Raw genomic sequence first — 27,951 nt, 5'->3', positions numbered from 1 at the left:
GCCCCTTCCCGGGTAAGATGGCGGCGCAGCCGAGGAGCGCCGGCTCCCGCCGGCTACTACCGGGCGGGCAGCACGTGCCCCCGCCCCGCCGCCGGTCCGCTGCTGGGCGGGAGGAGCCGCGGGGAGTCGCCGCTCCCCTCACAGCGCCGGTGCTTCTTCTCCAGCCGATGGGCCCTCGAGTGAGGGGCCGGCCTGGCCTCCCGTGAGGCGCGGCGGGGGCGAGCGCTGCCCTGAGGGAGGGAAGGGGCGCGGTCCGGTCCGGTCCGGTCTGCGCCGGCAGCGGCCTAGCCTCGGCTTGGGGCTGTGGGGTAGGGATGTTTAATTTTATTTTGAACTAATTAAAATAGCATGTACTGGTACCGCTCGGTTGCGAAAGCTTGTTTGTGGTTGAGTTGATTGCTGTGTCAGTTTGTGTGCCCGAAGACTGCTCTGCTTTATTTGCGAGTTCATTTTAGTTTGATTTCTCCCATGTGGTGTAGCGAGAGAGTATTCTTACATTTAAACTAATAATATTGTGTGTTAGTGTTGTGAAAGCAGGTGCCAAAGTTTAGTTTTGGCAGAGCCTGGCACAGCGGTCGCCCCTCAGGCGATGGCTCTGCCCCCTCAGAAATGGCTGGTCATCCCAGGGCCTTCGCTGTGGCTGCTCTCCCAGTCGCCTAGAGCCCGTAACTGCAGCTTCCAATATAGGGAAGATTTATCTAAAATAGAGTGAGGTGTCCTCAAAAAAGACAGGCCCTTGTGACTCTGGCAAGCTTTATGTGCAGGTCATGACAGCCCCCCTGCTCCTCAGTGCTCTCCTCTCATAAAGGACTCTTTGTTGTTTATTTTTAATCTGGACTGTTCATTGTGGAGATCTTTAACACAGAAAGGATTTTACTTTTTACAGTACGAACTAAAGAAATAGTAGAGAATTAGCCTTCCAAAACTGATGCTAAAGTATAGCTTCAGAACATGACTTTAAAATATTTTAATATTTAATTTGTGCACCTGCCTGAATTAATCTTTAAATCCATGCTCTTGTAGTTACCTGGCCTACAGCCACCTTTCATCATACAACCACCTTTCGTCATACCCTGATTTGAACATTTACGCGATGGCAGAACCGCTTCGAGCAAAGAACAAAGGTAATAAAGTTGCAGTTGAAGGTTAAAGCAGCAGAATCACAATTGCCAACTTCCTGTTGAGAAGCTCTTAGTTTTGAGGCTCAATTTCTGAAATACCTAACAAAAGTCAGTATTTTGTGAACAAACAATACAGGGTATTTTTTGCTAAGTGTTGAAACAATACACAAAGTTTTAACTGCAGTGCAAGTGTAATAAAAGAGAGACTTTGTCCAAAGCTTGACAAAGGTGTCTTGACTTTGTTCTTCTGTGATTGTGTATGTGCTTGGTTATTGATAAACGTCATCAGTATGAGTATGGCTTATAAATAACAGCTGACTCCTAATTATCCAAACTTGTGTGGGCTGGAATGTCTTAGATAATTGAAAAAACAGGATAATTGGAGTACTGGGGAAATTTGGCATGGATACATGCAGCAGGAGTCGGAGTTCCTCCAGCAGTGTCTCTTGCCTTCATCGGTGCCTCGGTACTGTCTGATCCACGTTCTGTTTTACTCCTAATGGGGGGGAAAGGGGAGGGAAAGACTTGATTCTGGGAGGTCTGAGATAGTTTGGTATACAGCCACCTTAGGTCTGGAGTGTATGTGAAATTTTATTTCATGTTAGGCAAGAATTTTAGTTTAGGCAAAGTATACAAAATTAACTTGCTTCCAGGTGGGGAAAAAAGGCCATGTAAGTTTTATATTGGCTTGATGGAGAACTTGGGCTAATAAACTTGCCAGACTGGAACAAGCTCCAAATGACATGTGTAGTCTCCATCTGAAACAAGTTTTTTGTGAGTTGCCCACTTACAAAAACTTAGTTCCTAATATATTGGTATGCAGGCTTAGGTGAAAGTTTGTCTTGTAAGAGTGGTTTGAAAAGAATAAACTCACCGGAAAGACAACAAGGCTTATGAGGCAGTCGCTGGAAAGTCAGAATCTCTTGTTTCAGAGTATTTTGTTCTGCATACTTGTTGATGTGACAAAACTATGTATAGGTATACTCTTAACATAGACTATATGTTCAACTGTTGAAAGAAACTTGTTCCATTTCACCTACTGTAAAATTGCTTATTCTGAATTTTTGCCCTATGGATATTGGAGGCTATGTAATTATTTTTTTTCTCCCCTGATGAGCAAATTTAATTGAAACAAGTTTATGGATGGAGAATATTAAGACTTATATTGAGTGATAAGCACAGAGGGGTAAAACTGTTGCTTTAGTAATATCACTGATGGTAAGTTTGAATAAACATAGTACCGAAGTGATAACAAGAAGTGACTTCCAAAGTGTGACATGGTCCTAGCGTCTCTATTTGCTTAAATGTGCTAGCAGAATAGTAGGAGTAGATAAGAGCCTCGTGTCTTACTACAAATACTCCATAACATGTGCATACATTAGCATTGTTAATCGTATCCCTTTGCAAATATTTCTACTTTAGGAAGTTCCATGGAAGGCATAACTGGCAGAGGGAACTTGCTGTTGACAGCTGCAGCTAATAAAGGAAATACTGTGAGTTATTGTACTTTATAATTGCCCCAAATATTCTGAACGCATCTAGAAAGCAGAAAAGATCAGCGTATATTGCTCTTTGTAGACCTTTGCAATTTTGTCTCTCTTTATTGTCACATTTTGGCATGTTAGTATATTTTTACCCGAATGTGCACCTTCTTTTCTGGTAAGATTAACTTAAGATTTTTTTTTTCCACAGGTGTCGCGTTCTGATTTGATTCATGAGAAGCCAAAGAAATTGCAATATTCCTCTGAAAATGTTTTCTCTATTGGCTATGAGAAGAGTCTCTTTAATTCATTAGTATCACCCCCTCAAATGAGGACTTGCCATTGTTGTGGTCTGTTTGGTAAGTGCCTATTGTCCTGTAGTCTGTGATGCATAGTGTATTTATCAATGAAACCAGATCAGAAGGTTTGCAACCAGATCAGAAGGTTTGCAACCAGATCAGAAGGTTTGCTTAGAAATATCTTAAAATGGATGTGTATTTTTCTCTCTCAGATGCAAGTATAGCAACTATTCAGAACATAGCTGGAGTTATGGAACTGATAAACAGAAGAGAGCATCTCCTTAATGAAAAATGGTTTCTTTTTTCCTTCTTAAGTATAGAAGGAATTTGGGACATATGGGGCAGTAATGTCTGATAGGTATACGTGAATACAAATATCTATTTGCATGTGCTTAGAACTATAGTGGAACTGTCTTGTAAAGCAAAGCAGTTTATTAAATAATACATGGAGTCTGTATCTTAACAGCTGTTGTCTCTTCTGATAATAGATATTTATCTCTGACTTTCTTGTTGGTTTTTTTTTTTTTAGGATCCTTCAGATGTTCCCAATGCAAGCAAATATACTATTGCTCTGCAGATTGTCAGAAGAAAGATTGGTCAACACATAGTGTTGTATGTGAGCCAGTTAAACAGAAGTAAGTTTGTTAAAAGTTCTGCCAAATAATCTTTACTGAAAGACAATATCCGTCCCAATACAAATTAAATGACCATGTCAAAGCACTACTACAGTAAAATATGTTGCTTATTCTTAGGCTAGTACTGCATTATCTCATACTTGTCAGAAAACTCAGCTCTGCTGCTTTAGAAAGTTGACTTGAAAGATATTGTTGGAGTTCTTAAGGTATTCTGTAGTGTGATTTAAAGCAAAAACATTATTTTTACTTGTGTCAAAACTATGTGAGTATGCAGTAAGAATACCAGCTTATCACATAACTTTGTTATTGCTGTTCATGACGTGGGGAAGGGAGTACAAATGAGACCATGCTTTTCAGCAGTGGTATAGTTAATGGATTGCATTTAACAGACTCTGAAGAGGCACGCTTTCAATCTAACTGTAGCCTCAGTGAAATTCATGGATATTTTATCTTTGATGAGCACAGCTCAATTAGAAGAAGTTGTCTCAGCCAGGTCATTCTCTAGCTGCTCGTTATTGCTTTTTGACATGCTAGTTTAGATGCTCAAGAGATCACTCTCTAATCTGTTTCAATTGAAGTAAGCACCCATTAGGTTATGACACAGAACAAATTGTCTGGCTGGCTTTGGAACAGTTTAGGGGAGTGATCTGAGCATTTAAGTCGACAATCTCTAGCATGACGATAGCAGTTCAGTGAACCTGCAACCAGGTGTCCATAATCGAAGTTTACAAGAGAGATGTTCTTTCCCCCACAAGTTTTTCTACAGTGACTGAATGGAGGGAACACGGAACAATCTGGTATATAAGTTGCCTGGATATTACTTACGTATTCAATTGAAATAGCAACACTTTTTTTAAATGATTTTATAGTTCTTAAGTTTTGCTTGGGATTACAGTGTTAGCAGAGCTCTACAACAACATTCTCCATTTTAATCAAAATCAATTTAATTCTTGTTGATGGCATTAGGAAAAACATACCAAGTGCTGGATGATGGGGATCTAACAAATCTACCATATTGTTTTTCTTGCGAGTGTTTATAAGCGTTGACAAAACCCATGTATTATGAACACAGCCTTTTTGTTTTATTTGCAAGTAAGTGTTATGAATGCTGTTTGTCTATCTTTAGTTCTTCAAAATTAACTTTTTTTTTTTTTTTATTACAGTGTAAGTAATAAAAATGGAGGCAAGTTACCTGCTAAAACTGAGAAGGGAGTTTATCTTAAGGTACAGAATATATATATATATTCACTGTCTTGAATGGATCTGCTGTGAGCTAGTTGCAATATGCTTAATTTAACCTGTACAGGAAAAGAACAAATTCCAAATATTATAATCTACTCATTTTAGAAAGATCAGTGCTTCAAATCAAAAGTTAATGGGAGAAGCATTCAAAAATATGTTACTTCTACAGCCTTTAGCAATGCTATCAGACAACTTGGTTGTTGTTTTTTTTTTTTTTTTAAACATTTGTGTGAAAGTTAAAAATCAAGACATGTATGATGTTGCTAGAGAAGCATTTTAGGAAGGAAGCGGATGTAGCTCATCCAGTTCAGAAAAATTCTGGTATCTTCTTGTTTTCTTTGCAGATCATGAGCTGATGCTTAGAGCCTTGTAAATTTGAGAAATACATTTAATGTAGTATTGTATGGTAAGAGATGCAGATAAGCTTTTGTTTCTTTGCTATAGCAGGAATTGAAAGTGACACAGTTCTCCTTTGTAATGTTTTGAAGCCTCTCTTGATCTTACTTTCGGCCAAACGTTTCCTGTAGTGTTCCTATGAACTCTTCTGCAGGAGATCATTCTTCTGTCTTCATGGTTTCTTGGGATGATATTTAAACGAGTAAATAGGCATATCTCCAACTAGCCCCGTGTTTGCACTGTACAAAAAAACTCCTTTGTCATACACTTCTTTGAAGTAGCTCATTCATCTGCTTAACTTTTTGAAGGAATTTAGAAAGGAGGCTTCATTTTGGATCATGAGACTTCTGTTAGTTCATCCTGATAACTTTCTGCTGTGTGTAGTTTTGACTGTGTTCTGGTAAAACTGATCAACTGATAGTGAGGCACCTTTATATCAAGAGGTCGTACAATATGAGTAAACAATTTGTAGCAAACTTATTTTGAAATAACAGAAGGTTTTCTTTTTTCACGGTCCATTTGAATCTTGAGCAAGTTCTGCGGAAGGAAGAGACCTTATATTGCGTATTGAACAATCTTAAATGTATTTTGCTGTTGTACTGTGAGATGTGTTTTTATGGAAAATGTTCTAGGAGTTGCAAGTAAACAATTAATTTGGCAGTTTTAATAGTAATCTCAGTCATCGTGCATTGCCTGCAGTACGTTGGTTGAAATGTAAAAGAGTTTTTCCCTAAAAATGTGTATAAGATTATTTTTATAATGTTTTTAGGATGTCACAGGCACAGATGGTACGCATTAGGCAGGCTGCACTAAATGTTTTGACCTTTTTTGTTTTTTTTAAAAAAAGGTGCCTGCAGTTAAAGCAGTAGCTGTAATCCACTCTGTGTGTTAAGGCTACAAGGAGGCAGGTGGAACTTGATTCCTCCTGTTTGTGAGAGCATCGCAAGCAGGAAATATATCTGAGTTGTCCTGTAAAACGTGTGAAAGGAGGAGGTGAATGTGTGACTTCAGCACTTGTTTTTCATTGTCTGTTCAGTATATCTCTATGACAATGTTTTAAGTTATTTTCAAGACTAATACAAACTCTGTAAGACTTATTGAAAGTCAAAAAAAGCAGTTTTTTATATGCTTCTTGAAATGGTAAGTTCTTTTTTCATTTGTTACTACAAGGAGCTACAGCTGAACCATTCCAGTTTAAACATAACTTGTAGCTGTTTTAAATAGGATAATTCAACATCTGTGGATTCCCTCAAGACAGAAGAGCCCATAAAGAAAATAATGCTTTCAGATCTCCAGACTCTAGGGATCAAAAAAGCTATGGAAGTTCAGGTACTTTTATTTTGGAAGAATCCTATGATGCTTTGTTAAGCATGTATAGCTGTGTGTCACCCCAGCTATTCGTCTTATTTTGCTCACATGTAAAATTCCTTTATTTTTATGAAGATGAGTAAATGCAAACGATGGGGGCAGTGGGAGTAAGTGAGGAAGATTATTTCTGTTAAGACCAACATCACTGGTTTTGTTCCCTGCATTTAATTACTTCTAGATTCAAAATAAAAGAACAAAATCAGCTATAGGTTGAAATGCATTTGTTGAAATGAATGCTGGTTCTGAATAATATACTGTAGGTTGTTCTTGCATAAGCATCATCTGCTGTGGCTTTTCTCTTTAGGGTACAGTAACAGAGTTCAAGAGTCCAAGTGAATTTTATATACAGATGAGTTCTCCAGAAGTTTTAGACCAGATCAGAAAGCTTTACGTGAAACTGCAAGACTGTTACGCTAACACAGTTATTCAAGAACAATATATTGCTATCAAAGGGGAAGTCTGTGTTGCAAGGTGTTCTTTGGATCAGGTAATATCTGGTTGTCCATAAAATAACCATTCTATGTTGAGGTCATGTTTTGCATGTTTTGCTTTTATGTCTTTACCAGTGGAGGTTGCTAATTAGAGATCAGTTTATTGTGGTGGAATTGTGGTAGTAACTAATTTTACAACATTTGGAACTCACATTTAAGGCACTGATTTTCTTGCCCCCTCTGAAAAGTTCACTTCTATGTCTGTATGTACTTGAGCTGTATAGGCACTGTTTGTCCTACTGTTGCTTGAAGGCTGTGTGTGTTCTTAGCAAGTCTAAACTACTGTAGTTAGAACAGTTTGGAATATGACTCTGCTAATAAGGAAGTTATTCTTACTTCATTTCTTACCTGACTTTTCTGTTTACGTTTCTATAGCTACATCTAGCTCCTGTTTCCCTTCCCACCCCTCTTTTGTCTTTCTTCCCCCTTAATTTACTGTACAGTAGCCAATACCCATAGGAGTAGAATTCTATCTTCACGCCAGTCAACACTACAGTGAGTTGTGTTCATTTGAGTTGCTTCAGAGTTCGTTAGTGCCTTTGTTGATAAACAAACCTGATGAAGTAAAGCAAAATATGTTGTGCTCTTACTAAGATTGTAATTTATTCTTACACAGACCTGGAATAGAGCACTGGTAAAAGATGTGGATATATTGCAGAAGAAAGCACAAGTATTCTATATAGATCATGGAAATGAAGAAAATATTCCACTCTGCTGGATTAAAGCTCTGCACAAAGACATTGAACTGTTGTTTCCTCCGTGTGTGAGTTCTAGTTTCCTAAAAGTAACTGAGGTATTTTAAATGAATATCTCTGAGATGAGTGTAACTCGGTGTCTCAGTGTGACTGTCACTATCAATGGTATTTTGTGTTCAGTGAAAGTGGTGCGTAAAAACTGCTATACTACACTAAGGTTCACTTTCTCAAATGTTCCCTAGCTATTGCATAGGAGTGAGGAAGGCTACATGGCTTTTTTCTTCCTAGTCACAGAATTCTTGGGTTCTGAATTGATAAAAAAAAAAACCCTGCAGGGCAGTTAAGTTTGCATGGCCCTTATATGCTAGGGGACAGCAAAGGGAAACATTCTGCCTGCATATGCTAATCTGGTCTCATGCAGTAGTGAAAAATTGCTTGTAGTCTGGGCAAACTTTGTTTGGAGTAAAGACAGCTGTTGGTCTGAGTTCATTGCCATACTATGTGAATGTCTTCCATTACAAATTAGATGGTCTAGCTTTAATCTGTGAGTTAAACTAGTATGTTTAACTATAGACAAAGAAGAATAGAGAAGCATTCTGTCAAGCAGTGACAGCTATGACTGACAGCTATTGGAATAGTCTTTTATAGTTTGTTCACGTGACTTTCTGCTGGGTCCATAAAAGATTTTGAAAGCTGTTCCAATCTTGGCATAAAGCCCTCAGTGTCTGCTGAGGTCAAGTTAGGACATGCACCTGTGGTCAGGTGTGACGTGATAAAACCGTGCCTTACGTAAAACCGCATAAATAGTGGGAGAATCAGAGGAATTGCAGTTTACATTTTGAACTTAATTTCCTAATTCTTAACTCTCTTGTAAAGAAGTTAGTTGATAGCGCTTCAAATTCCAACAGCAGCTTTAATTTTTATATGCAAGATGATGTTTTTGAGGGCCTTAATTATTAGTCGCAGACAATGCCCTATCTGATGTAGTTCTAATTGTAATTCTTTCTAGGCCATTAAGTGTTCCTTTGCTAATTGTGATCCAAAAGAAAAAGGATGGAATGAAGGCATCGCCAGCTTTTCTTCCCAGCTCATGGGAAAGCACTGTTCAGTAACTGTTGTTGACATATTACAGGAGGAAATGATGTTGAGTTTTGTTGTAGATGTTGTTCTTCCAGATTTTGGTAAGTACTTGGTAGTGTGGGGAAAAATACCCAACAGAATTGATAAGTCTTTCATGTTCACGTTCCATCCCCCTACCGCTGTGCAATACCTTTAAAAGAGAGGTGTTTTTTTGCCCTCCTCCCTCCTGTCACGCTCCCAACTTACCCCTTGATTTTATTTTATTTTTTAAAATTTTCTTTTATTTCACCTTTCCATATAGAGGTCATTTTAAAATGTCTGTACCTGAAATATCTTGTTATGCCTAATAGCCTGAAATCTTAGTAAGGTTACTTTTCCAGTAGAATTGTAATAAATATAGTATTTTCTGAATTGTCATGTTTATTTTTCTGTTTTAATACATGCATGCAGATTTGGGACCATGTTGTTCCTTTCATCTCATGTGGTTTTAACTCTTTAAAAATGATAGTACTAGTTTCTAGTTCCACTAAGAATTTTACCAGCTTTTGCTATATTTCGTACGTGCTCACTAAACAAGTGCCCCAAAGAAAGTGCAACCACTGGATGTTGTTGTATCTAGTTGGAGAACTCTAAGCATGTTTATATTTCTAACTTAGCAAGCCTCAGTGGATAGAGACAAGCAGAGCACCTGACCTTTTGAGGAGTCTGAATTCAGATTTTCAGTTGAGCTGGAGGGGTGGCTTTGATTATGGAGCCAGATCAATACAGAGAAGGTGTGGCCTGTTGTCATTATTTGTGGGGCTATTTTATTTGGCTCTTTTCTGTCTGCAGAGCAAGATAAATATAGTGCTAAGAGCACATTCTTGTTGTTGATGTGCAGCCCACAGAAACTTTGAAGGAAATGATATTTGATCCTCTTAGCTTGCTAAATTTCCTGGTGTGCAGGAAGCTTATCTTCGTGTCATAATCCCTGCAGTCCATAAAATGATGGCTCATTTTAATCCTGTGTAAATTCAACTTATTCAAAGTTGTGCTGGGCATATTTCACGTGTGGTTGCTTTGGTGTGCTATTAGCACACTAATAGTAAAGCAATATAACTTGCCAACCTCTTGGAGAGAAGATCACAAAAATATGACAGCATTCATGAAATGTTGCGTGCATTTATTTCCTGACTTTACAAGCAACTTAAACAACTGTATTCAGGTTTTCAGTTGAAAATAACTATATTGAAAGCTTTGAATACTGCTTCATGCATTTGAAATGGAATACGTAATAGCTAAGAAACTCAAGATTTCTTGTAAGCCTTGGTAATTCATTGCATACTCAGTGTTGTAAATATGGAGGTAAGTTGTGAATCCTTGTATGAAAAGCTGTAATCAGTTTTTCAGCCGACAATCTTCAGCAACTACAAGTAAATGTTGATTGTTACCGCTTTGCTCATTTATTCAAACAGTCTTGAAGCTGTGAATGTCTTGAGAAAACTCAAGTAGTTGAGTTGCTCTGAAACTGCTTTTATTTTGCATTCTAAGCATGAGTGCTCAACAAATAAGTAATACATGATCATCTTGTGTAGGGATATAGGTCAGGCTCAGAAGATGTTTCTGAAATGAAACTGAGTGATGACTATCTTGTATGATAAATAATTTTGTTTATTACATCTGTATTTTAGGAGACTGCCTAGATAAAGTACCTCTAGAAATTAGGTCTGATTTAACTCCCGGAAGTAATGCCAAAGGAGCAGACTCTCCAACAGGTAAGCAAGCAAATCAAACTCCTTAGTAAAAGATGGAAAAAACTTGGGGAATTTTAAGTCCTCGTATGTCACACGATATTCTGAATGTAGTAGATATTCTAGCTGTTCACTAGTGTCACCTCCTGCTTAAAAAAATCATCTAGTGGAGCTTCCTTCAGTTCACTAGTGACAGTAGCACCTATCATAGAATCATAGAATGGTTTGAGTTGGATGGAACCTCAAAGATCTAGTGCCAACTCCCCTGCCATGGACAGGGACACCTCCCATGAGACCAGGTTGCTCAAAGCCCCATCCAGCCTGGCCTTGAACACTTGGATGGGGCATCCACAGCTTGTCTGGGCAACTTGTTCCAGTGTCTCACCACCATCACAATAAAGAATTTTTTCTGAATATCCAATCTAAATCTTCCCTCTTTCAGTTTAAAACCATTACCCGTCATCCTATCACTCTGCTCCCTTATAAAGTGTCCCTCCCCATCTTTCCTGTAGGTCCCCTTTAGGTGCTGGAAGGGACTATAAGGTGTCCCCGGAGCCTTCTCTTCTCCAGGCTGAACAACCCCAACTCTCTCAGCCTGTTTTCATAGGAGAGGTGCTCCAGCCCTCTGATCATTTTTGTGGACCTCCTCTGAACGTGCTCCAACAGGTCCATGTCCTTCTTATTTTGGGGGCCCCAGAGCTGGACACAGTCCTGCAGGTGTGGTCCCATGAGAGTGGAGTAGAGTGGGCTGCGAGCATACATCGCTCACATTGAGCTTCTCATCAACTAACACCCCCAAGTCCTTCTCCTCAGGGCTGCTCTCAATCCATTCTCTGCCCAGTCTGTATTTGTGCTTGGGATTGTCTTGGCCCGGATGGAGGACCTTGCACTTGGCCTGGTTGAATTTCATGAGGTTTGCACGGGCCCACGTCTCAAGCCTGTCCAGGTGCCTCTTCATGGTATCCCTTCCCTCCAGCATGTTGCCTGCTCCACACAACTTGGTGTCAGCAATTTAAATCTGGGCTTTAGTGTCCTAACCTCATCCCTGACTGCTTGGAAAATTTCTCTGTATTCCTCCTCGGCTACCAATCCTTGCTTCCACTATCTGTAGGCTTCTTTTTTGTGTTTGAGTTTGTCTGGGAGCTCATTGTTCATCCATGCAGGCTTTCTGGTTTTTTTGCCTGACTTCCTCTTAGCTGGGATGCATCACTCCGGAGCTTGGAGGAGGTGATCCTTGAATATTAACCAGATATTGGAGCAGTTGACGTCTTCCATGAGGTCCAGGGCTTGGGAACGTGAGGCTGCTCCTATCTGTCTGTAGAGAGCCTCATCTGCTCCGTCTTCCTGACTGGACCAGTAGCTTGTAGCGGACCCCGCTGTAGTGTCACCTGTCCCTGCCCTCCCTTTAATTCTGATCCATAAGCTCTTGGTTGGCTTCTCATCCATCCCCAGGCGGAGCTCTATGCGCTCCGGCTGATCCTTGATGTAGAGGGCAACACCTTGTCTCCCATGCCTTTTCTTCCTGAAGAGCCTGTGTCCTTCCATTCCAACACTCCAGTCATAGGAGCCATCCCACTGTGCCTTTGTGATGCCAATAAGGTCATAGCCCTGCAGGCCATGTCTCTTAACTCCTCTTACTCCCCATGCCATGTGCATTTGCACAGAGGCATTTAAGTTGGGCCCCCGATGAAGCTGGCTTAGTGGCTGGAATTCCTTTGCGCTGTACTCCAGGTGCTTTTCTGCTGACCTGTGATCCTTCTCCAGGCTCTGGGCGTCTGTTGCTGGCACTGGTAGAAGTGGGATGGATTGAGGTTCCCCTACCATGCTTTTTAATAGTATGAAGTACTTGTTTAGTGATGATTATGTGAGCATTAATTTCATGGATAATACGATAGGAGCTTTCAAAGTTCAAAGAGTCAGCAAAAAGAATAAACTGCTTCAGTGTGTTTAAATTTTGTAGTTTTAATTTAGCACAGTTTTTAAGTCTCTGAATTCTGGCTGGTGAGGTTGCACATTTCAAAGTCATCTAGCTTTAATCAGTAATCTCTTTTTTTTTGTTTGTTTGTTTGGTTTTTTTCCCCCCATGTACAGTGTCAGAAAACCATTCCAAGGGCAGTAAAGAAAAAATACCTGAAGATGAAGAATTTCTTCACTGTGCTAATTCAGCTACAGGGTGTGTCTCTGTATGTATCGGAGATGCATTTTCCGGTGTGGTTTCCTGCGTTCGAAATCCAGGAGACTTCTTCTGTCAGCAGATACACAATGCCCGTAAGCAATGCGTTGAAAACGGGATGTAAGATAACCTAGTATGGCATTTTCTTCTCTGCAGTAGAGAGTGGCTGGAGGGAGGTGTTGCTAGTCGTGTAGTTTGATCTGAAATGGTGATTCTCCGTAGTATTAGGCCATGCCTCAGTCAGTTAAGAGCCATGGTGCTGTAGAGGATGTTTTTAGCAGCATTAGCCATTAATATCACTTACTCACCTGTAAGGTGATAATTTGCAGGCAGTCTGGGTAGTGCAAAGTAGAAAAATGGTATGGTATGGATTTTAACAATCTGAATTCATTTTGCATCAGAAATATTTAATGTTAAATACGTTTTCTCATGTGTTCCAGAAATGTGTGTGAGTTTCTAATTACTTTGTTTATTCCTGTGATGCCTTGTTGCGTTACCACTGGAGGGAAGTGTTTCCTCATAAGCTGGGTTCATGGACTAACTTCTTTGTTACATAGTATAGGGAGAATATCTGAGTATGAGAAGGCCGGATAGTAGTGCCCAACCCCTGCTTTGGTGTCTTCTGATACAGTAAAACATAAGACCATAAGTAACATTATAGTGGGCCAGCGTACTAGGCTGCAGGGATTTCGGTACACCTCTCACAGTGCCCATAAACAGATGTCTGGGTAGAATAAGAGCAGAGTAAATTTGTGGGATGCGTCCTCCTTGTGCTGTCAGAGCCAGCATTTATTGTTTTTCAAGCTAAAAGGGCTTTTGCAGCTCAGTGTGATCTGGTGTATCTTCGACAGTGCGTTTCTCTTTGGTGTACTTGTGCAGCCTTTGAGTTTTGGGTAGACGCATAGCGTGTCCTTTGGCAAGAAGTGATACTTATAATCTGCCTATTGTTTGAAGAGCTGTCTTCCTTGGTTTCTTTCTAGCGTGCCTCCATTAGCTTGGTTTCAATTCCTACTGGCTTCAGTTTTGTTCCTGTGTTGAAAAAGTCTGTGACTGACTTTCCCTGTCCATTCTCTTTACTGCTCAGACTCATGTGAGGACTCTCTTTGATCTTGCTGATAGAAGAGTCCTAGTCTCATCACTATTTTGGTATTATGTGAGGTAATCTCCATTGTCCTACAAGATGTTCTTCCAGGCTTTGAACTTGAGATTTGTGTACTTTTGTAATAGTTACAAGACAGTGTATGTTCCAAAACCTATATATTTTAATAACAGGTCAACTTGCTGAACTTCAGGTGTCTCTTAATGAACATTGTGACAAATTTCCCAGTAGTCCAGCTTTCCATCCTGCTGTTGGAAATGTGTGCTGTGCCCAGTTCACAGGTAAAAATGAAGTGAAAATGCGTCTCTTAATTTATGTCACCTTATTACAAAAAATAAACACAATTTATAATTATGTTTAGAAACATTTCATATAGAGTTCATTTATTTGTGTCTGGTTTTAGCTGTGGATAGCATTTGGTAGTGATTTTAAAACTTATTAATAGCAAATGATGACATCTGTAAAATGCTAGTTAAAAAAAAAAGACCATAAGATGGTCCCTTCATTAAGCAAACTCTTACCACTGGGTTCATTTTTGTATAAACGAGCTTTATAAGAGACCATGAAGAAATTTGATTATTTTTTTATTTTAATGTATTGATGAGCACTATATCGTGTGGCTGGAAATAAATGTAGAAATTTTAGACACCAAAAAAGGGACAGAAGAAATGGGATTATATGTAATGATGCTGGTCAGATAGGCTTCTTCTCAAAATGTTATTTAGCCAAGACCTGGTAGTCCTGAACTGTATGTTCATAACTTAATTTCCACCTGATAGTTATCACTGATGTCAAGTTTCTGTAAGTCCCATGACGTAACTGGATCTTGCCTGAACATAGGCTAGTATTCTGCATAAAGCAGTGTTTTGTGCTAGGAGTTGATAGGTCTATATGAAAGAAATACTTTTATGTGTTAGAATCTGAAGTTCTGTTTGCGTGAGTGCAGTAGGATGAAGATGAACCTCTCTTCCTCACAGGTCATTCTCCTTTTCATCCAGCTTTTAACAAGAAAAAAACCTACACATTGCTGTTCTTGAGCCTTGTTCTTCAGAAATGTTGCTGCTATAACTTCTTTATGTGATTGACAAACGTTCCTGGTCATTTGATTGATAAACATTTCCTGTGGTTTTGCTACTTTGAATAGATTAGCTGCAGGGATTGAACAGATAAGCTGAAATAAATGCTTTTTTGTATATTCAGAAAAAGGTAGTATTGCTAATAAGCTGTCTTGGCACTGGTTTCAGGTGCCTAGCTAGAGAAAGCGATCGGTTCAGTACCTCAGGTACCTCAATAAACTTGAGTAAGCTTGTTATTTGTATTTCTCAAATATTTTAATTTAAGTGAAATACTTAAATTATTAGATCTGTTGTGTGACCTTTGAACTGCGGTCAGCCGAGATACTGTTTGCTGTTTGTCTAAATGTTGAAATTAAGCACTACCTCCACATAATGTAGTCAATTCTTTGTTGCAATATGTGTTTGTGAAGGGGTGGGGTTCTGTGGGGAAGGAATGAGTTTGCAACACTCAACTCCTACAAGGGGTGATGGTGGTAGATACCGAGTTCAAAAGGGGTTTGTGAAGGTTTGTGTGAACTGTAATGCTGCTGGTTTTTATGCTGAGATTGACGTTGTATTTTTATTGTGGTCTGCCCCCAAAAATCATTCTGTTCTCGGAAGTTAAAAGCAAGTACAGTGAACCTCTGTATCTTCCTTTCTAGAAGACAATCTTTGGTATCGTGCTGCTGTTATAGAATATGTTTCTGAAGATGCTATTTTGGTGGGCTACATAGATTATGGTAATCGTGAAGTTCTTCCACTGACTAAACTTCGTCCTATGATTCCAAGATTAATGGACTTGCCAGCTCAAGCCATAAGATGTACCTTGGCAGGTATGAAATAAACTATAAGCTGTTTCAAACTGCATAGAGGCCAAATAAGTGGGGATATGTAACAATCGCATCTGTAGTGTCTTATAATGAAATATGAGGAAGGGTGGAGGTAATACTAAGCATTATTTCTGTAATTCTTAATTGTTGTAGCATATCTACAAAATGTGACAAATCTTTCCTAATGTACCTGGTGACCTGCAGTTGTGTGTTTGGAAAACTGTGCTGTATTAACATACCTGTTCGGTTTTGCATGTGCTTCTGTTCTAAGCAAAATTCAGTCACCCACTGGATTTGTGGAATTCTTAAATCTGTTGTGGTTCTAACACTGCAGGGGAAGGTAACATTTCATTTTATGTATTGAAGTTCAGAACTGTATCTGTACCCCTCTGCTGAGGCAAATCTAGTGAAACTACTGGTAAACTCCTTTCTGTAGGCTTGTGAAATCTGTGAAGCTGGAAGGGACTTTGGCGCTTCCTAGTTCATCCTTCTGTCTCAAGCCAGGATCATAATCCGTTGGTTTTGACATACTTGTATGTCATACATACAAGAGCTTAACCTGCTGTTGGAAATCTTTTTTCTCTGTTTGTTCCCATCACTATGCAAGACAGTCCACCCCTCTACTTCCCTACCCTTCCTTTAGAATACTTGATATCTATCCGTCCTTTACAATACTCATTATTTAACCTGCTTTTCAAATTTTTTGGTAAAGTTCAGAGCAGCGTTCTAGCTTCTTACTTTGGAGGAAAACAAAAAAAAAGTGCCTCCCTTGTATGTAGAGATGAAACCAGTACATATCGAATGTGACCTAAAGAAATCTCTTTTCTGGGGAAAATCACGATGCCTATAGCCGCTAATGAGCGTTCTAGGACCAAGAAAGGTCCTAAACACAACATGGACATAAAAAAGTGATCAGATAATGTTTCCTGATTAGAGCCAAGGATTACTGCTGCATAAATTATATCTTTCTGGAAGGCAACTTCTGACTTTCTGTTACTGTAAAGTTCTGGTTATAACTTGCATCTTAGAAATAAATTTAATAGCATAAGGAGTAAACAGTTAAGGAGGAAGATGCAGATACATTGGCTGAGAGTTGGTTAATGTTGTTCAAAACTATAGGTTGTATTCATGAGACCCAAAGACTGACACTTCGTAGACATTCATACTAAGGAAGAATTAAATCTGAATTCTCTTTGTGTAATAGACTAATCATACATGATCTCTGCCAGACTTTTGTTAAATCCAAGTACTACAAAAGTTCAGAATCTAGATAATTGGGTTTGTAATCTTGTACAAGCATGAGTCAGGGTAAGTTACTTGTTATCTCTGCTGCTTAATCTATTGTTTTAAACAGTTTTGTTGTACCTTTCCACATACTGTTGAGACTTGGACTGTCCTCAGAACCTTTCCATACTATGTGACCTTTTTAGGTGTAAAGCCACCATTAGGAGCCTGGACATCAAAAACTATTTTTTTTATGAACCAACTGGTGAAAGACAAAGTGTTCACAGTAAAAGTAGTGGATAAAGATAACGTTAGATCTGTGGTGGAGCTTGTAGATGCATCGGTTACTCCAATAATAAATATATCAAGCTGTCTCAAAGAGAAAGGCTGTGCAGCTGAGGAGTCGAGGATCGCCTTTCCAGCAATCGGAATGAGTGATGTTAAGCAAGCAGATGGTGAGTACCAGCACATCTTGCTGAACTGGCATTATTTAACCTCCTATTAGAGTGGGTACAAAGAATGCAAGTTCTTAACTGGTAAGAACTTTCCAATCTGGCTCATGAAGTCTAGCCTTCACAGCTCTGAAGTTTAGCCATGGCAACTTTGCCATGAAGAAATTGTGTGTTTGCTTGTGTGTCCGTATGTATGTGTATATGTGTGCATACACAACAAAGTTGCAATTGCTTACTTCTGGAAGTCCATACTGGTATTTCACTTCCGTTAGGAGCCTTACAATTTCTAGTAGAAGTATGTCATGCCTGGTTAGTACCTGCTTGTTCTTATGCCCTTGTCCTTTAGCTCAAATAGTATTTCATCTTCATTGTCCTATATTTTAAACTTAAATCCACATATTTATTCCTTGAATTTTTTTTGACTACAGTAGCCTATACAACTTCAAGGCTATGCCTAAATTCCCTTTTTTGCATTTAGTGACCAAAGCTTCAATTTGAGAGATTTTCAAATTTTACGTCACACTTCTCTGTATTGTGGGAAGATTCCTAGCTTCTGTCATGTGAAGCACGTTAAGCCCCTTTTTTCCATCCCGTATCTGGTAAAATTATATATTCTTTCCTTATTGGTCTGTACTGAAAACTGGGGGAAGTCTTTTTGTCAAGGCTATGTCCATATCCCTTAATTTTGATCTTCCCCACTAAATGCTTTGTAGCCAGGACATGCTTATTCCTTATCTTTGTTCAGAGGTTAAAGAATCTCTTATAAAATTCAAATGAATGGTAACTTTCATGGTTATCTCCAAGCATGTGTTGTTCTGTGGCTATCATCCTGGACGTGTTTTGTACTTCATGGGTTTCTTTGTTACTTCTCACCTTTTTTTAATTTCTTGCACTGAGTGGGAGCTTTTGAATGCAGGTTCTAAAGAGATTAACAACTTTTGTCTTATTTGTGTTAAAACTTGTGCTTTTTATATTGGAATTTCAACAGATATATTTATCTGTCAACTTGCAAAATAATTTTTCATTAACTTGTTTGCTTTATTTAAATTTAGTGATTAAATCTGTGATTGCTGGATCCAGCAAGGTATAAGAGTAGACTTTAGTAAGCTTGCCAGAAAGTAATAAACAGTATATTTTTTGGTTTAGAGAACTACTTAGAAGAAATCTCAGCATCACATGAAAGAATAAACAATTATATTTCACAGTTGTTAAGCATCCTAAAGCTTTCTCTGAACTTTGAGCCATTTGTTAATTTTTATTTTTCTTGCCAATGTTTCTTCCTTCCAGGGTAGAAAATTCAGCCAGCTTCTATTTCTTCGAGCATATTTCTCAAAGTACGCCGAGTGTGCTTTGTCTCTTCCAGTAGGGATCTGGCAGTTGCTTACAGTGTGAAGGATAGTCTTGTATTCCACTGAAAATAAAGAAGAATTGAGAGCCTGTTTTGATATTACTTTTTTTTTTTTTTGGTGGGGTGGTTTTGTGGTTTGTTTTCTTTGCCTGTTGGGCAATATGACTTCCTCAAGTAATCTATTGTCAGACACGGTGCTGGGTAGATGGAACAGCATCTCAGTGTGGTCTTCCTTGAAGCTCAAAACGTTCTTGAGCTTCCTTTTCAGGAAAAAAACCACAAACACATAAAACTGGAAAGGTCTACTGAAGTCGCAGGCCAGCCACTTGGACTTGACTCTTAAAAAGGCTGACAATATTTCTGCATGCTGCTGCTTACCACAAGCTGTAACAAACTTAACAGCTATGAAAAATACAGGAATATTTAATAATGTGCTAATGGAGGAAACGATGGCTTCTCCAGTGTGCCATAATTTAGTTTTCATATGATCTATTCTACAACTTATGTTAAATAATAAGCTTCTTTCAAGTACCTTATAATAATATACAGTGCAAATTTCTGCAACCAGTCTTTCTATTAATCTTTTTGTTCTTTCTTGTCCTTAGACCATTTCCTGTTCTCTTGGTGACAGCTGTTTCCCTCTTCTATGCCCCCTACCCTGTTTCCCAGAAACCAAGGTTACCTGGAGTCCCTCTTGCTCAGATTATTGCCACCTGGTCTTGTACCTCTTTGTGTGATTACCCTTCTCTGCTCATCTATGGCTTGCACTTCTCAGTAGCAATGAAATACATTAAGCAACTGGCACACTTCTTTTACTTGCTTTTATTCTGCTAAGAGGCTTTCACTGGTAATCAGTCTGTTAGATTATTTATAACAAGAAGTTTGAGGACATGAATGAGCATTCAGGATGTATCTTTTTTCCTGTAAAAATCTTTTAATTTCTCTTCCTTCCTCTATTTCTCTCTTCTCTGTCCTCTCTAGAGGACACAACGAACAAAAGAATTTGCAAGTGGAGTAAATTAACTCTTAAACAAACAGTAGATGTCGTAGTGTGTACGCTGTACAGTCCTGGAGAATTCTACTGTCAGATTTCAAATAACAGTGGTAAGTTTATTCAGCTTTTTTCTTTCTGCTTGTTTGCTTCCCAATTTGTCACTTATTATAGTTCTAATGCATTACTATTTCAAGTGAGCTTATAGCACCAAGGCTTACCTCTGAGGTTTTTTATCTAATAATACAAGTGGAATGATGAAGAAATTAGATCATGGTATGTAGTGACTCTGAGATTGAAATCTGAAAATGTTGAAGGTAAGCAGTTGAATAAACCTTAATCTAAGAATATAGAGAAAAGTGAAAAGAGCTACCATAACCTAGGCAAAGTTTATCTAAACAAAAGATAGCAAATAAGAGACTTGTTCCCTGTGCCCATACAATATTTACTGGAGCTTGCATTGAGTACTCTGTCCTCTTCTAATTCGTAAAAACTTACAAAGATTCAAAGAGATAAAGTAACATGTAAATGAGAGAATGCAGCTTTTGAGACTTGACTTCCCCTTGGATAAGCTAAAAAGAATAATCTTTTTCCTCTATTTGCATATATAAAGACTTCTGATAGACGCTGGCTTTTAGCCTACTAGAAAAAGAACAGGCTAACAGACTTGATGCAAAAAACAAACAAGCAACCAGGATGAGATACCAAAACGTGTCATATGCACTGTCTGAACTAGATAATTCCTGTGGTGTTATCTGGCTGTAAAATATACTTTAGATTTTGGAGTGAAGTGTGCTTGGTGGATTAGCAGGAAGAATTACTGGTCACTTTGCTATTATACTGAACTAACTTGTTAGTAAATATCAGCTATCTCACCTCTTCCTGCTAATAAGTCTGTCTAAGTAGATTAAATAGTTTAACTTAGTGTCAACAGTTCTCATGAAATTCTAAAATTCACAGATATCTCCCATCAGTTTTTTTTATAAATAAGCTATACAGCAAACAGTATTGATAAACTTCAAGTCAGCTTATTTCGTTGCTCTTGTCTTTGTTTTTTTCTTTCTAATTTTTAGAGTTACTTGCTCTTAACTTACTTAACAAATCATTGTCTGAATACTGTCAGAAAACTCCACCAAATATTATTAAGCCTGAGAATGGAGAACCTTGCTGTGCTTTTTTCTCTGGTAAGTAACAGACTAATTTTTTTTTTTCCACGCTGAACATAAAGCAAAAAAAAAAAAAAGGAGCTGATAGTTTGCATTGGCAGAGGATAGCAAAGAATTTGATTTATTTACTAAAAAGTTAATGCTGGTAAACTTACTAAATGTGTTAAGTAATTTTTATTCTTTTTTAAACTTTTTTTGAAATTAGATGATGGTAACTGGTACCGTGCTTTGGTGCAAAATGTTACTTCAGATGGAACTGTTAAAGTATTCTTTGTGGACTATGGAAATGTTGAGGAAGTACCACTGGATAAAATACGGCAGATCTCATCCTCATTCCTAAAACTTCCATTTCAAGGAATTAAATGCTGGCTCTCAGGTGGATCTTCTTTTGGATTCTTTCTCTTATAAGAGCTATTGCATTTAGAGACTTGTTGCTTTGGGGAAGGAGGTGATGGCAGGGTATACTGCACAGAACTGGGTTTTGGGGTTTTTCTGTGGGTATTTTTTTGTTTTTTATAGTAAATGTCTGTGTTGCTTTCAGCCTCTGGAAATTGTGGGAGCTGTTGTTTTAGCCTTATTACACAGCAGACTGGTATTTAACAGAAAGATGGTGGCTCTTCCCTGAGCTCCTCACAGTGCTGTGGAGTGATACGCATGGAGGTTACTTACTGATTTACCAGTCAAAGGGAACTTGTCATTTAGTTCTGCTTCATCTGTAGTGCTTACTAGCTTTTGGTTGCTGCCTTGCTAGGAGTAAAGGTGCTTTTGTACAACTTAATTTTTTCTCAAAATTTTTGTAGGCAAAGGAGCTCATCTGTTTTTTATGAAGCAAGTTGGCCTTTCAGTTCTCTATAGTGATGTTTCATTTGATTCCTGCAGAATTTGGCACCATACTGCTGTTTCTCAGTCTTCTACCAATTCTCTGCCTCTTCCTTTTCCACACCAAATCACTCAAAATTCTACAGAATTATTCTTTAATTCTAACGTAGTCTACTTGTTTTAAAAATAAAAAATGTGGAAACAGGAAAAAGCGCAAAACCACAAGAAGACGACACATCAAGGTGTCTTCTGCTGTTTGGGTTTTTTTTTGTCTCTTAAAACACTTTGATTTTCTGCTCCTTTGATAAAAGGCTGTATTAAATTGATTCATAAATAGCATTAACAGTGTTGTTTGAGCTAAAGCATAAGAAAACTTCGGAGTGCTGAGGGAAAGTGATATTTTAGAAGAAAGGAGGAAGAGAAAGACCAGTAAAGAGTAAAGTACATGTATCCCAAAGCTAATAAAAGTAGCCTCGGTATTTTGAACTGTGCTTTAAAAAAAAAAAAAAGAAAGGATTTTTTAAAATTAAAATAAATTGTTGAAGTAGGTCACTCAATGGAGGTATCTTGAACAGTTCTTCTGCCTCCTAGGTATAAAGCCTGGTAATAGCAAATGGATTCCAGAAGCTACAGCAAGACTTCGTATGTACACTGCAGGGATAAAGCTTCAAGCCAGAGTAACTTCCCTTTCCAGAGATGGGGCAGGTGTAGAGCTTATTGATAATTCCACAGGTCATCCAAAAGTGATTAATGAGATATTAACTTCTGAAAAATTGGCTGTAAAGGAACTTCTACAAGATAAAAATAACTTCCCAAAAACATCTGTTGACGGAAAAGGTAATTAAATGAATGTTAACTTTTAGATTGAACAAGAATTTGCACTATTCCAGCCTTTAACTGTGATCTTGCTGTTTAACTATAGTTAATAATAAACATGCATAGTCTTGATTATGTTGTCAGTTTTTACAGTTAAACACAAGCTGCCCTGCAGGTGGCATTACAGACAAAAAGAGAAAGATGAAAATTGCTGTGTTTGTCTTAAATGAATGCTATTTGAATATTTGATAGTAGAGAATTACAAACTTGCTACAACTGAAACTTTTTCCTATGTTTACTTTCCAATATCTTATTTTTCTGTGGTGCTTTTTACTTTAGCTACTTTTATATGCTAATAGCTTATGCACAGCAAATTAAGCAAGAATTACCTTGGTTTAGATTTCTCTTCTTAAAGTGAAGACATGCAGTTGTCTCTAAAATTCAAAAAGATATTCTGTAACAGTTACTTATAATATGCATGTTTGGAGGAAAGTGGTAAACCGCATTTTCTTACTGTTTCTATTAGAAACCTCACTTGGAGGCTGGAAGTCGATTGAATTGGCTGTAGGTGAAACCGTATCTGTCTGTGTAACAGAAGTTGTAAGCCCAGACTTGTTCTACGCTGTGCCAGTTCAAACTAAGGGTAAGAAAAAGTGTTCACTGTTCCTAATAGAAGTCACTGTTGGAAGCTAGTTGATAAAACAAATGCCTATAGCAACCAAACCACATGGAAATGTAGCTTGGACATTAGAAAAATGTAAAAAAAAAAAAAAAAAAAGGCAAAAGGTGGGAACGGGGAGCTTAAAAGTATGCTCTTCTTTATACCCAAATGTTGTTAGTTATTAAATGTTTTTTTCTGTAGATCAAGAGAAGCTACATAGGCAGTTGATTGGACTAGAACGCTACTGTAAATCTTGTAAGAAGCAGCCCTTCAAGCCAAAACTGGGTGAAGCCTGTTGTGCTAGGTTTTCAGGTGAGGCAATCATTTGTTCTTGCGTTTCCTTGACCAGTAAAAGACGGGTTTTGTTTTTGCTTTAGAAAAAGGTAAAATGCCACCTTTAAAGTGCGTACAGATAATCTTAATTCTGTTACAAAGGATAGCCTGGCTGCATGTTTAGGGCAAAGAAATGGTCTGACAGTCCAGGAGAGAAGGTTGTGCCCCGCAAAATGTACAGAGCTTTAAGAGTAAAGCAAGCTAGTTACTGTCTAAACTGAAATTTGTTTGTGTTTGAGTCACAGAGGCATGAAATTCATGGCAGAGCAATAGTGCGCTTGCATCTATACGGATCCACTTCTGGTTTGTGGGTGCCTGGGTGTTTTTTTGTTGTTTTGCGTGGGTACTGAGTGGTGACCCTGGCTGTGACAACTGATCATTCAGCCTTCTTAGCCCGACAAGCTGTCCAGGCTTAGCGAACTGTTAGTTCAAGTCAAAAATATTCTTAACAGGGAGGGAACTTAATTTATTGTTGTGGTCTTTCAGAAGAGACACTCTGCTGATATATTAGCTCAATATTTTTTTAAAAAAAGTACTGTTGACTCATAAATATTAAATGTTGATTGTTACAGGAGATTTGGTTAAGAGCTGAAAATAAACTGGGGTGCTAGATCAGATGACAGCTCATGGAAAACAGGATAGATGAATTAAAAAAAAAAAAAAAATACTAGGCAGACCCACAAGAGTATAGCTAAGGGTTTGACAGTTGTTTTTAACTTCCGCTGATTTTTTTATTGTATTTTTTGTTTATAGCTCTTCAGGACAATTGAGGAAAGACGATTTTTTTTTTTGTATTTTGGTTATGTTTTGAGAGTTAATATGCATTGGAAAACAAAAGTAAGGAGCTAAAAATACAGTATGCTAGTGTTCTTAAAACAGTGTTATAGGAAAAATCTTATTTGTATTATTTGAGCAAAATTCTGAAAGCAACACTTTCTGCAGTCTTTATGAATGCAGCAATCGGAAACTATTCCCTTTTTCTGTGGGCTTGCTTCTTTTCAAGTGGCTTTTTGTATATACCAGAGTATTTAAAAAATTCCTGGAAAACTAAACAAATTCTTGTTCTTGGGATAAGCTGTTTTTATAAGATGGTACTTCACATGTGATTCTTCTTGTCCCAATCTTTTCAGGTGATGGCTGTTGGTACAGAGCTCTTGTTCTAAAAGCTTCTGAGTCTGTAGTGAAAGTACTATATGCAGACTATGGGAACACAGAAACGTTACCACGTTCAGAGGTGCTACCAATCACTGATTCGTACTTAAAGCTGCCTTTTCAGACAATTATATGTTCACTTGCAGGTAAAAAAAAAAAAAAAAAAAAAAAAAAACAAAAAAAAAAAAACCAAAACCAACCAACACGCAGAAAACAAACCCCAAACCCCCAGAACAACCAAAAAACCCACCCCCAAAACGCCCTTTATGGTTTTCTTGAACGTTATAAATCTGTACCTATTCCGATGGTAATATTCATTCCTTGATACTGATAAACAATGTGATGTTCTGCTGATGTAGTATACTGGTTAATACTGTGAAAGCGGTTTTAGAAAGTATATTCCTAGTTAATTATTTGTTGAATGTAAGCTATTTTATATTAGGAAAACTTAGCATCGTATTTTCAAAAACAGTGATGGCATTACATATAAGATTCAAGTCATAGAAAGGAATTCTTTATAGAACAAACTTGACTGTACTTTTTTTTTTTCCGCAGGAATACAGAAAGCTGAGTGGTCTCCATTATTACTTGACAGGTTGAAAGAAATGTTATTGAATAAATACGTCACAATTACAGGGAAAGGGATTAATGGAAATGTTAATTTAGTAACAGTGGAGAAACTTTGTGAAAATGGTAGTCTGAATGTAGCTGACAAACTGGTGATGGAAGGTTTAGTCAAGTCCTGCAGTGCTGAAAACTTACATACTGAACATCAAGGTACATACTTCCACTTAATTACTTCAAATTAAGTAATTTGAAGAACCTCTTAAATTAGGGAAACAGTGTCCATGTGTATGTTGCTCATTCACTTGCTTTGTTTTTTGTAGGCAGTGGATGTGCGACCAAATGCTGCTGCACAGAATTAAAAATGCAAGTAAGATTTAGTCCAAACAATACTCATTTTTTTACATTTCCAGAATTTAAAAGAAGCCCTGTGTGTAGCAAATGGGAGTAGGGAGATGATAGCTAACCAGAACATTGAAGATACACGAAGTGAATATCCCAGTGCTTTTTCTCAGTTTGTTTTTTATGTGGTAAATAATTAGAGCACCCTGAAACTGAGGGAGGATAGTGTAGAGATCACATAGACTTCATAAGTCTATGTTTTGCCACATGTACAGCTTTATTTTTTTTTTTCCTAGAGTAGGAAGGCTCAGGAGACTTGCTTTTGGCTGTTGTGTGAAGGTAGTGGCGGTGTTTTGCATAAACTGTGTCATTTGGACAACTGTGCCATTTGGCAGCTGGATTTTTTTTCAGTAATATGTCTGTGTTTTGCTGTGGATACAACTTGGTAGACAGCTGCACGTGTAAGAAAATTCTTAAAATGTGTATTTCAGGTAGCAGAAATTAGTATGTGCCACAGTTTCAGTCATGGAGCGAGGGCTGAGAATCTGAGTGCAGTAAAATACTGGCATTTGCAACAGTGTTTGCCAGTTGTAAGATTATTCATTTTCCTTTTGAAAACGAATTAAGTGTCTCTTACAGATATGGTATATTACTGTAATTTTTGAAGGCTTTCTGGCTTTAGGCTTTCTCATTTTTATTTTAACTTAGGCTATTTATGAAAAATTGGAATTTTAGACTACTAGAAGTAACTTAAGGTCTACCAGAAAAGATGCATCAGCCTTCCTCAAAGTGAGGATCTGTGTCAGAGGAATGAGCAAAATTTTGAATTTTAAAGACAGAAACCCATTTCAAGGGTGGTTCAAACTTCCCCCTCTCTCCCCAGCCAGAAGCAGCAAGGTCAAAAGCAAAAATAGGCATATTGATATTTAGGAGGTAGGAAGAGAGCATTTCTTTTCAGGGTCGTTTAGACCTTCACTGCTTCAGAGTAAGCATAGTTACCAGCAGTTTAGGGGCAGAAAGGCGGTAAAACTGCTGTTCCTGATTGTAGCAGATTTCTCTGTCCCACTCAAGGCTGTTGAACCTCTTTCTCCCTTCACCCTCTGTATCTCTTCAGTCTTCCAGTGTGATCTACCTAATGTCTTTTCTGATTGGTCACTTTCTGTTTTGTCATCCTTCCTTACTTGGATAAGTTTGGCTCAAAGTCTCATGACAGATGAAGAGAAAGACCCAAGATTCCAATATAACTGAAAATATCAGGAAATAGGTATGTGTGAATAACCAGGTTTAAGATCCTGATCTCAGTCCTAATTTGAGTATTTCATCATTTTGGTTCAAGGAAGTTTCTTCTTCAGGGGGAAAAAAAAAGTGGTGGTGGTGGGGAAGCCAGCTACAGTTCTGCTGGCTTTTTCCCCCTCCAGAAGATTTTACAGCAAAAAGAATCTGCATATTCATTGAACTAATATGGGACTTAGCTGAGTTTGTGGTTTTAGGATCTACCCTAATCTGAATCAAGCATTTAAAAAAAAAAAAAAAGCATTGTATATTTCTAATCCTTTCTGCTTATCCCACAGCTTAAAAAGCATGAACAGATCCTACTCTTCCTTTTAAACAAGTATGGAAATCCAGATGGATTCACTGAAATGAAAAAACTGTTGGAGCACTAAGTCTCTGACATGTGCCATTTCATTTGTATGTGTACCATGTTGCTGCCATTTCTTTTTCTGGAAGAGCAAGTGTATTCATCGGCTTAAAAATTAGAGTAATTTTGTAGAAATCCTGCTGTCTTTATGTACCTGTATTTCTCTGTATGCTTGGATTGTTATTGTGGAATAAATATGTAACTTGAGGGATTGCAAAGCTGCAAGCTAAATTTTCCGTTGGGTTTTTGTTTTACACCACTGTGTGCTGCTAAGCTTTTTTGCTGTTGAATGCTCATAACTATGGAATGGCCACTGCATTGAGAGTCTATTCTGCAAACTTACATTTGAAATTATTGTAATCGTAAAGCTTACTTCAACTTTGGTACCATTAATTTTACTTGAAAAACTGTATCTTATCTTGATTAGTCTTTGAACTTCATTTCCAGTCTGAAGTTAGACTGAAAATTGTTCTTCATAAACTTGGTTTCAGTATCATTAAAAGTTGAATCTTGTCTCGGACTGCATATAGGTAGTTCTCTCTAAAATCAGTAAACACTGAAATGTGCACAGTTCTTTATTACACAGCACAAGTGTAAATATGCATCTGTGAATAATGTTTTGAAGTAAATGGTATTAGAGCTTTTTTGTCTGTAGCTATGTTGTCAGGATTTCTACCCCATCAGGTTTTTTCACATCACAATAGGAAATTCCCATTCTGGGATATGACAAAAATACCGAATCAAATTAT

General features: G+C 38.0%; 1 protein-coding gene across 1 annotated transcript; it reads left to right on the top strand.

The window, feature by feature from the left end:
• The first annotated feature begins 17 nt into the window (after positions 1–17).
• On the top strand, positions 18–27,241 carry TDRD1 (tudor domain containing 1). Its single transcript, XM_063338368.1, has 25 exons — positions 18–202; positions 1,024–1,124; positions 2,544–2,614; positions 2,814–2,961; positions 3,431–3,536; positions 4,700–4,760; positions 6,399–6,503; positions 6,847–7,029; positions 7,650–7,796; positions 8,738–8,909; positions 10,479–10,562; positions 12,630–12,806; positions 13,984–14,091; positions 15,528–15,698; positions 17,126–17,374; positions 19,701–19,823; positions 20,784–20,894; positions 21,082–21,252; positions 22,287–22,532; positions 23,038–23,154; positions 23,374–23,484; positions 24,636–24,803; positions 25,213–25,434; positions 25,545–25,591; positions 27,135–27,241. The coding sequence occupies exons 1-25, from the start codon at positions 18–20 to the stop codon at positions 27,225–27,227; spliced, it is 3,477 nt and encodes a 1,158-aa protein (XP_063194438.1). The 3' UTR covers positions 27,228–27,241.
• The last annotated feature ends 710 nt before the right edge of the window (positions 27,242–27,951 follow it).

Source organism: Chroicocephalus ridibundus, chromosome 6 (assembly GCF_963924245.1).
Source record: "Chroicocephalus ridibundus chromosome 6, bChrRid1.1, whole genome shotgun sequence".
In the NCBI taxonomy this organism is placed as follows: domain Eukaryota; kingdom Metazoa; phylum Chordata; class Aves; order Charadriiformes; family Laridae; genus Chroicocephalus; species Chroicocephalus ridibundus.
The sequence above is the reverse complement of the archived record's forward strand: the minus strand, read 5'-3'. Positions and strand labels throughout refer to the sequence as shown.

What these genes read in the sequence shown, in the direction of transcription:
- TDRD1 (XM_063338368.1), top strand. Translation starts at nt 18, where the DNA reads ATGGCGGCGCAGCCGAGGAGCGCCGGCTCCCGCCGGCTACTACCGGGC. An exon ending in AAAAAGCTATGGAAGTTCAG is followed by an intron (nt 6,504 to 6,846) that starts GTACTTTTATTT and finishes TTTTCTCTTTAG; the next exon opens with GGTACAGTAACAGAGTTCAA. An exon ending in TCAGCAGATACACAATGCCC is followed by an intron (nt 12,807 to 13,983) that starts GTAAGCAATGCG and finishes TTTTAATAACAG; the next exon opens with GTCAACTTGCTGAACTTCAG.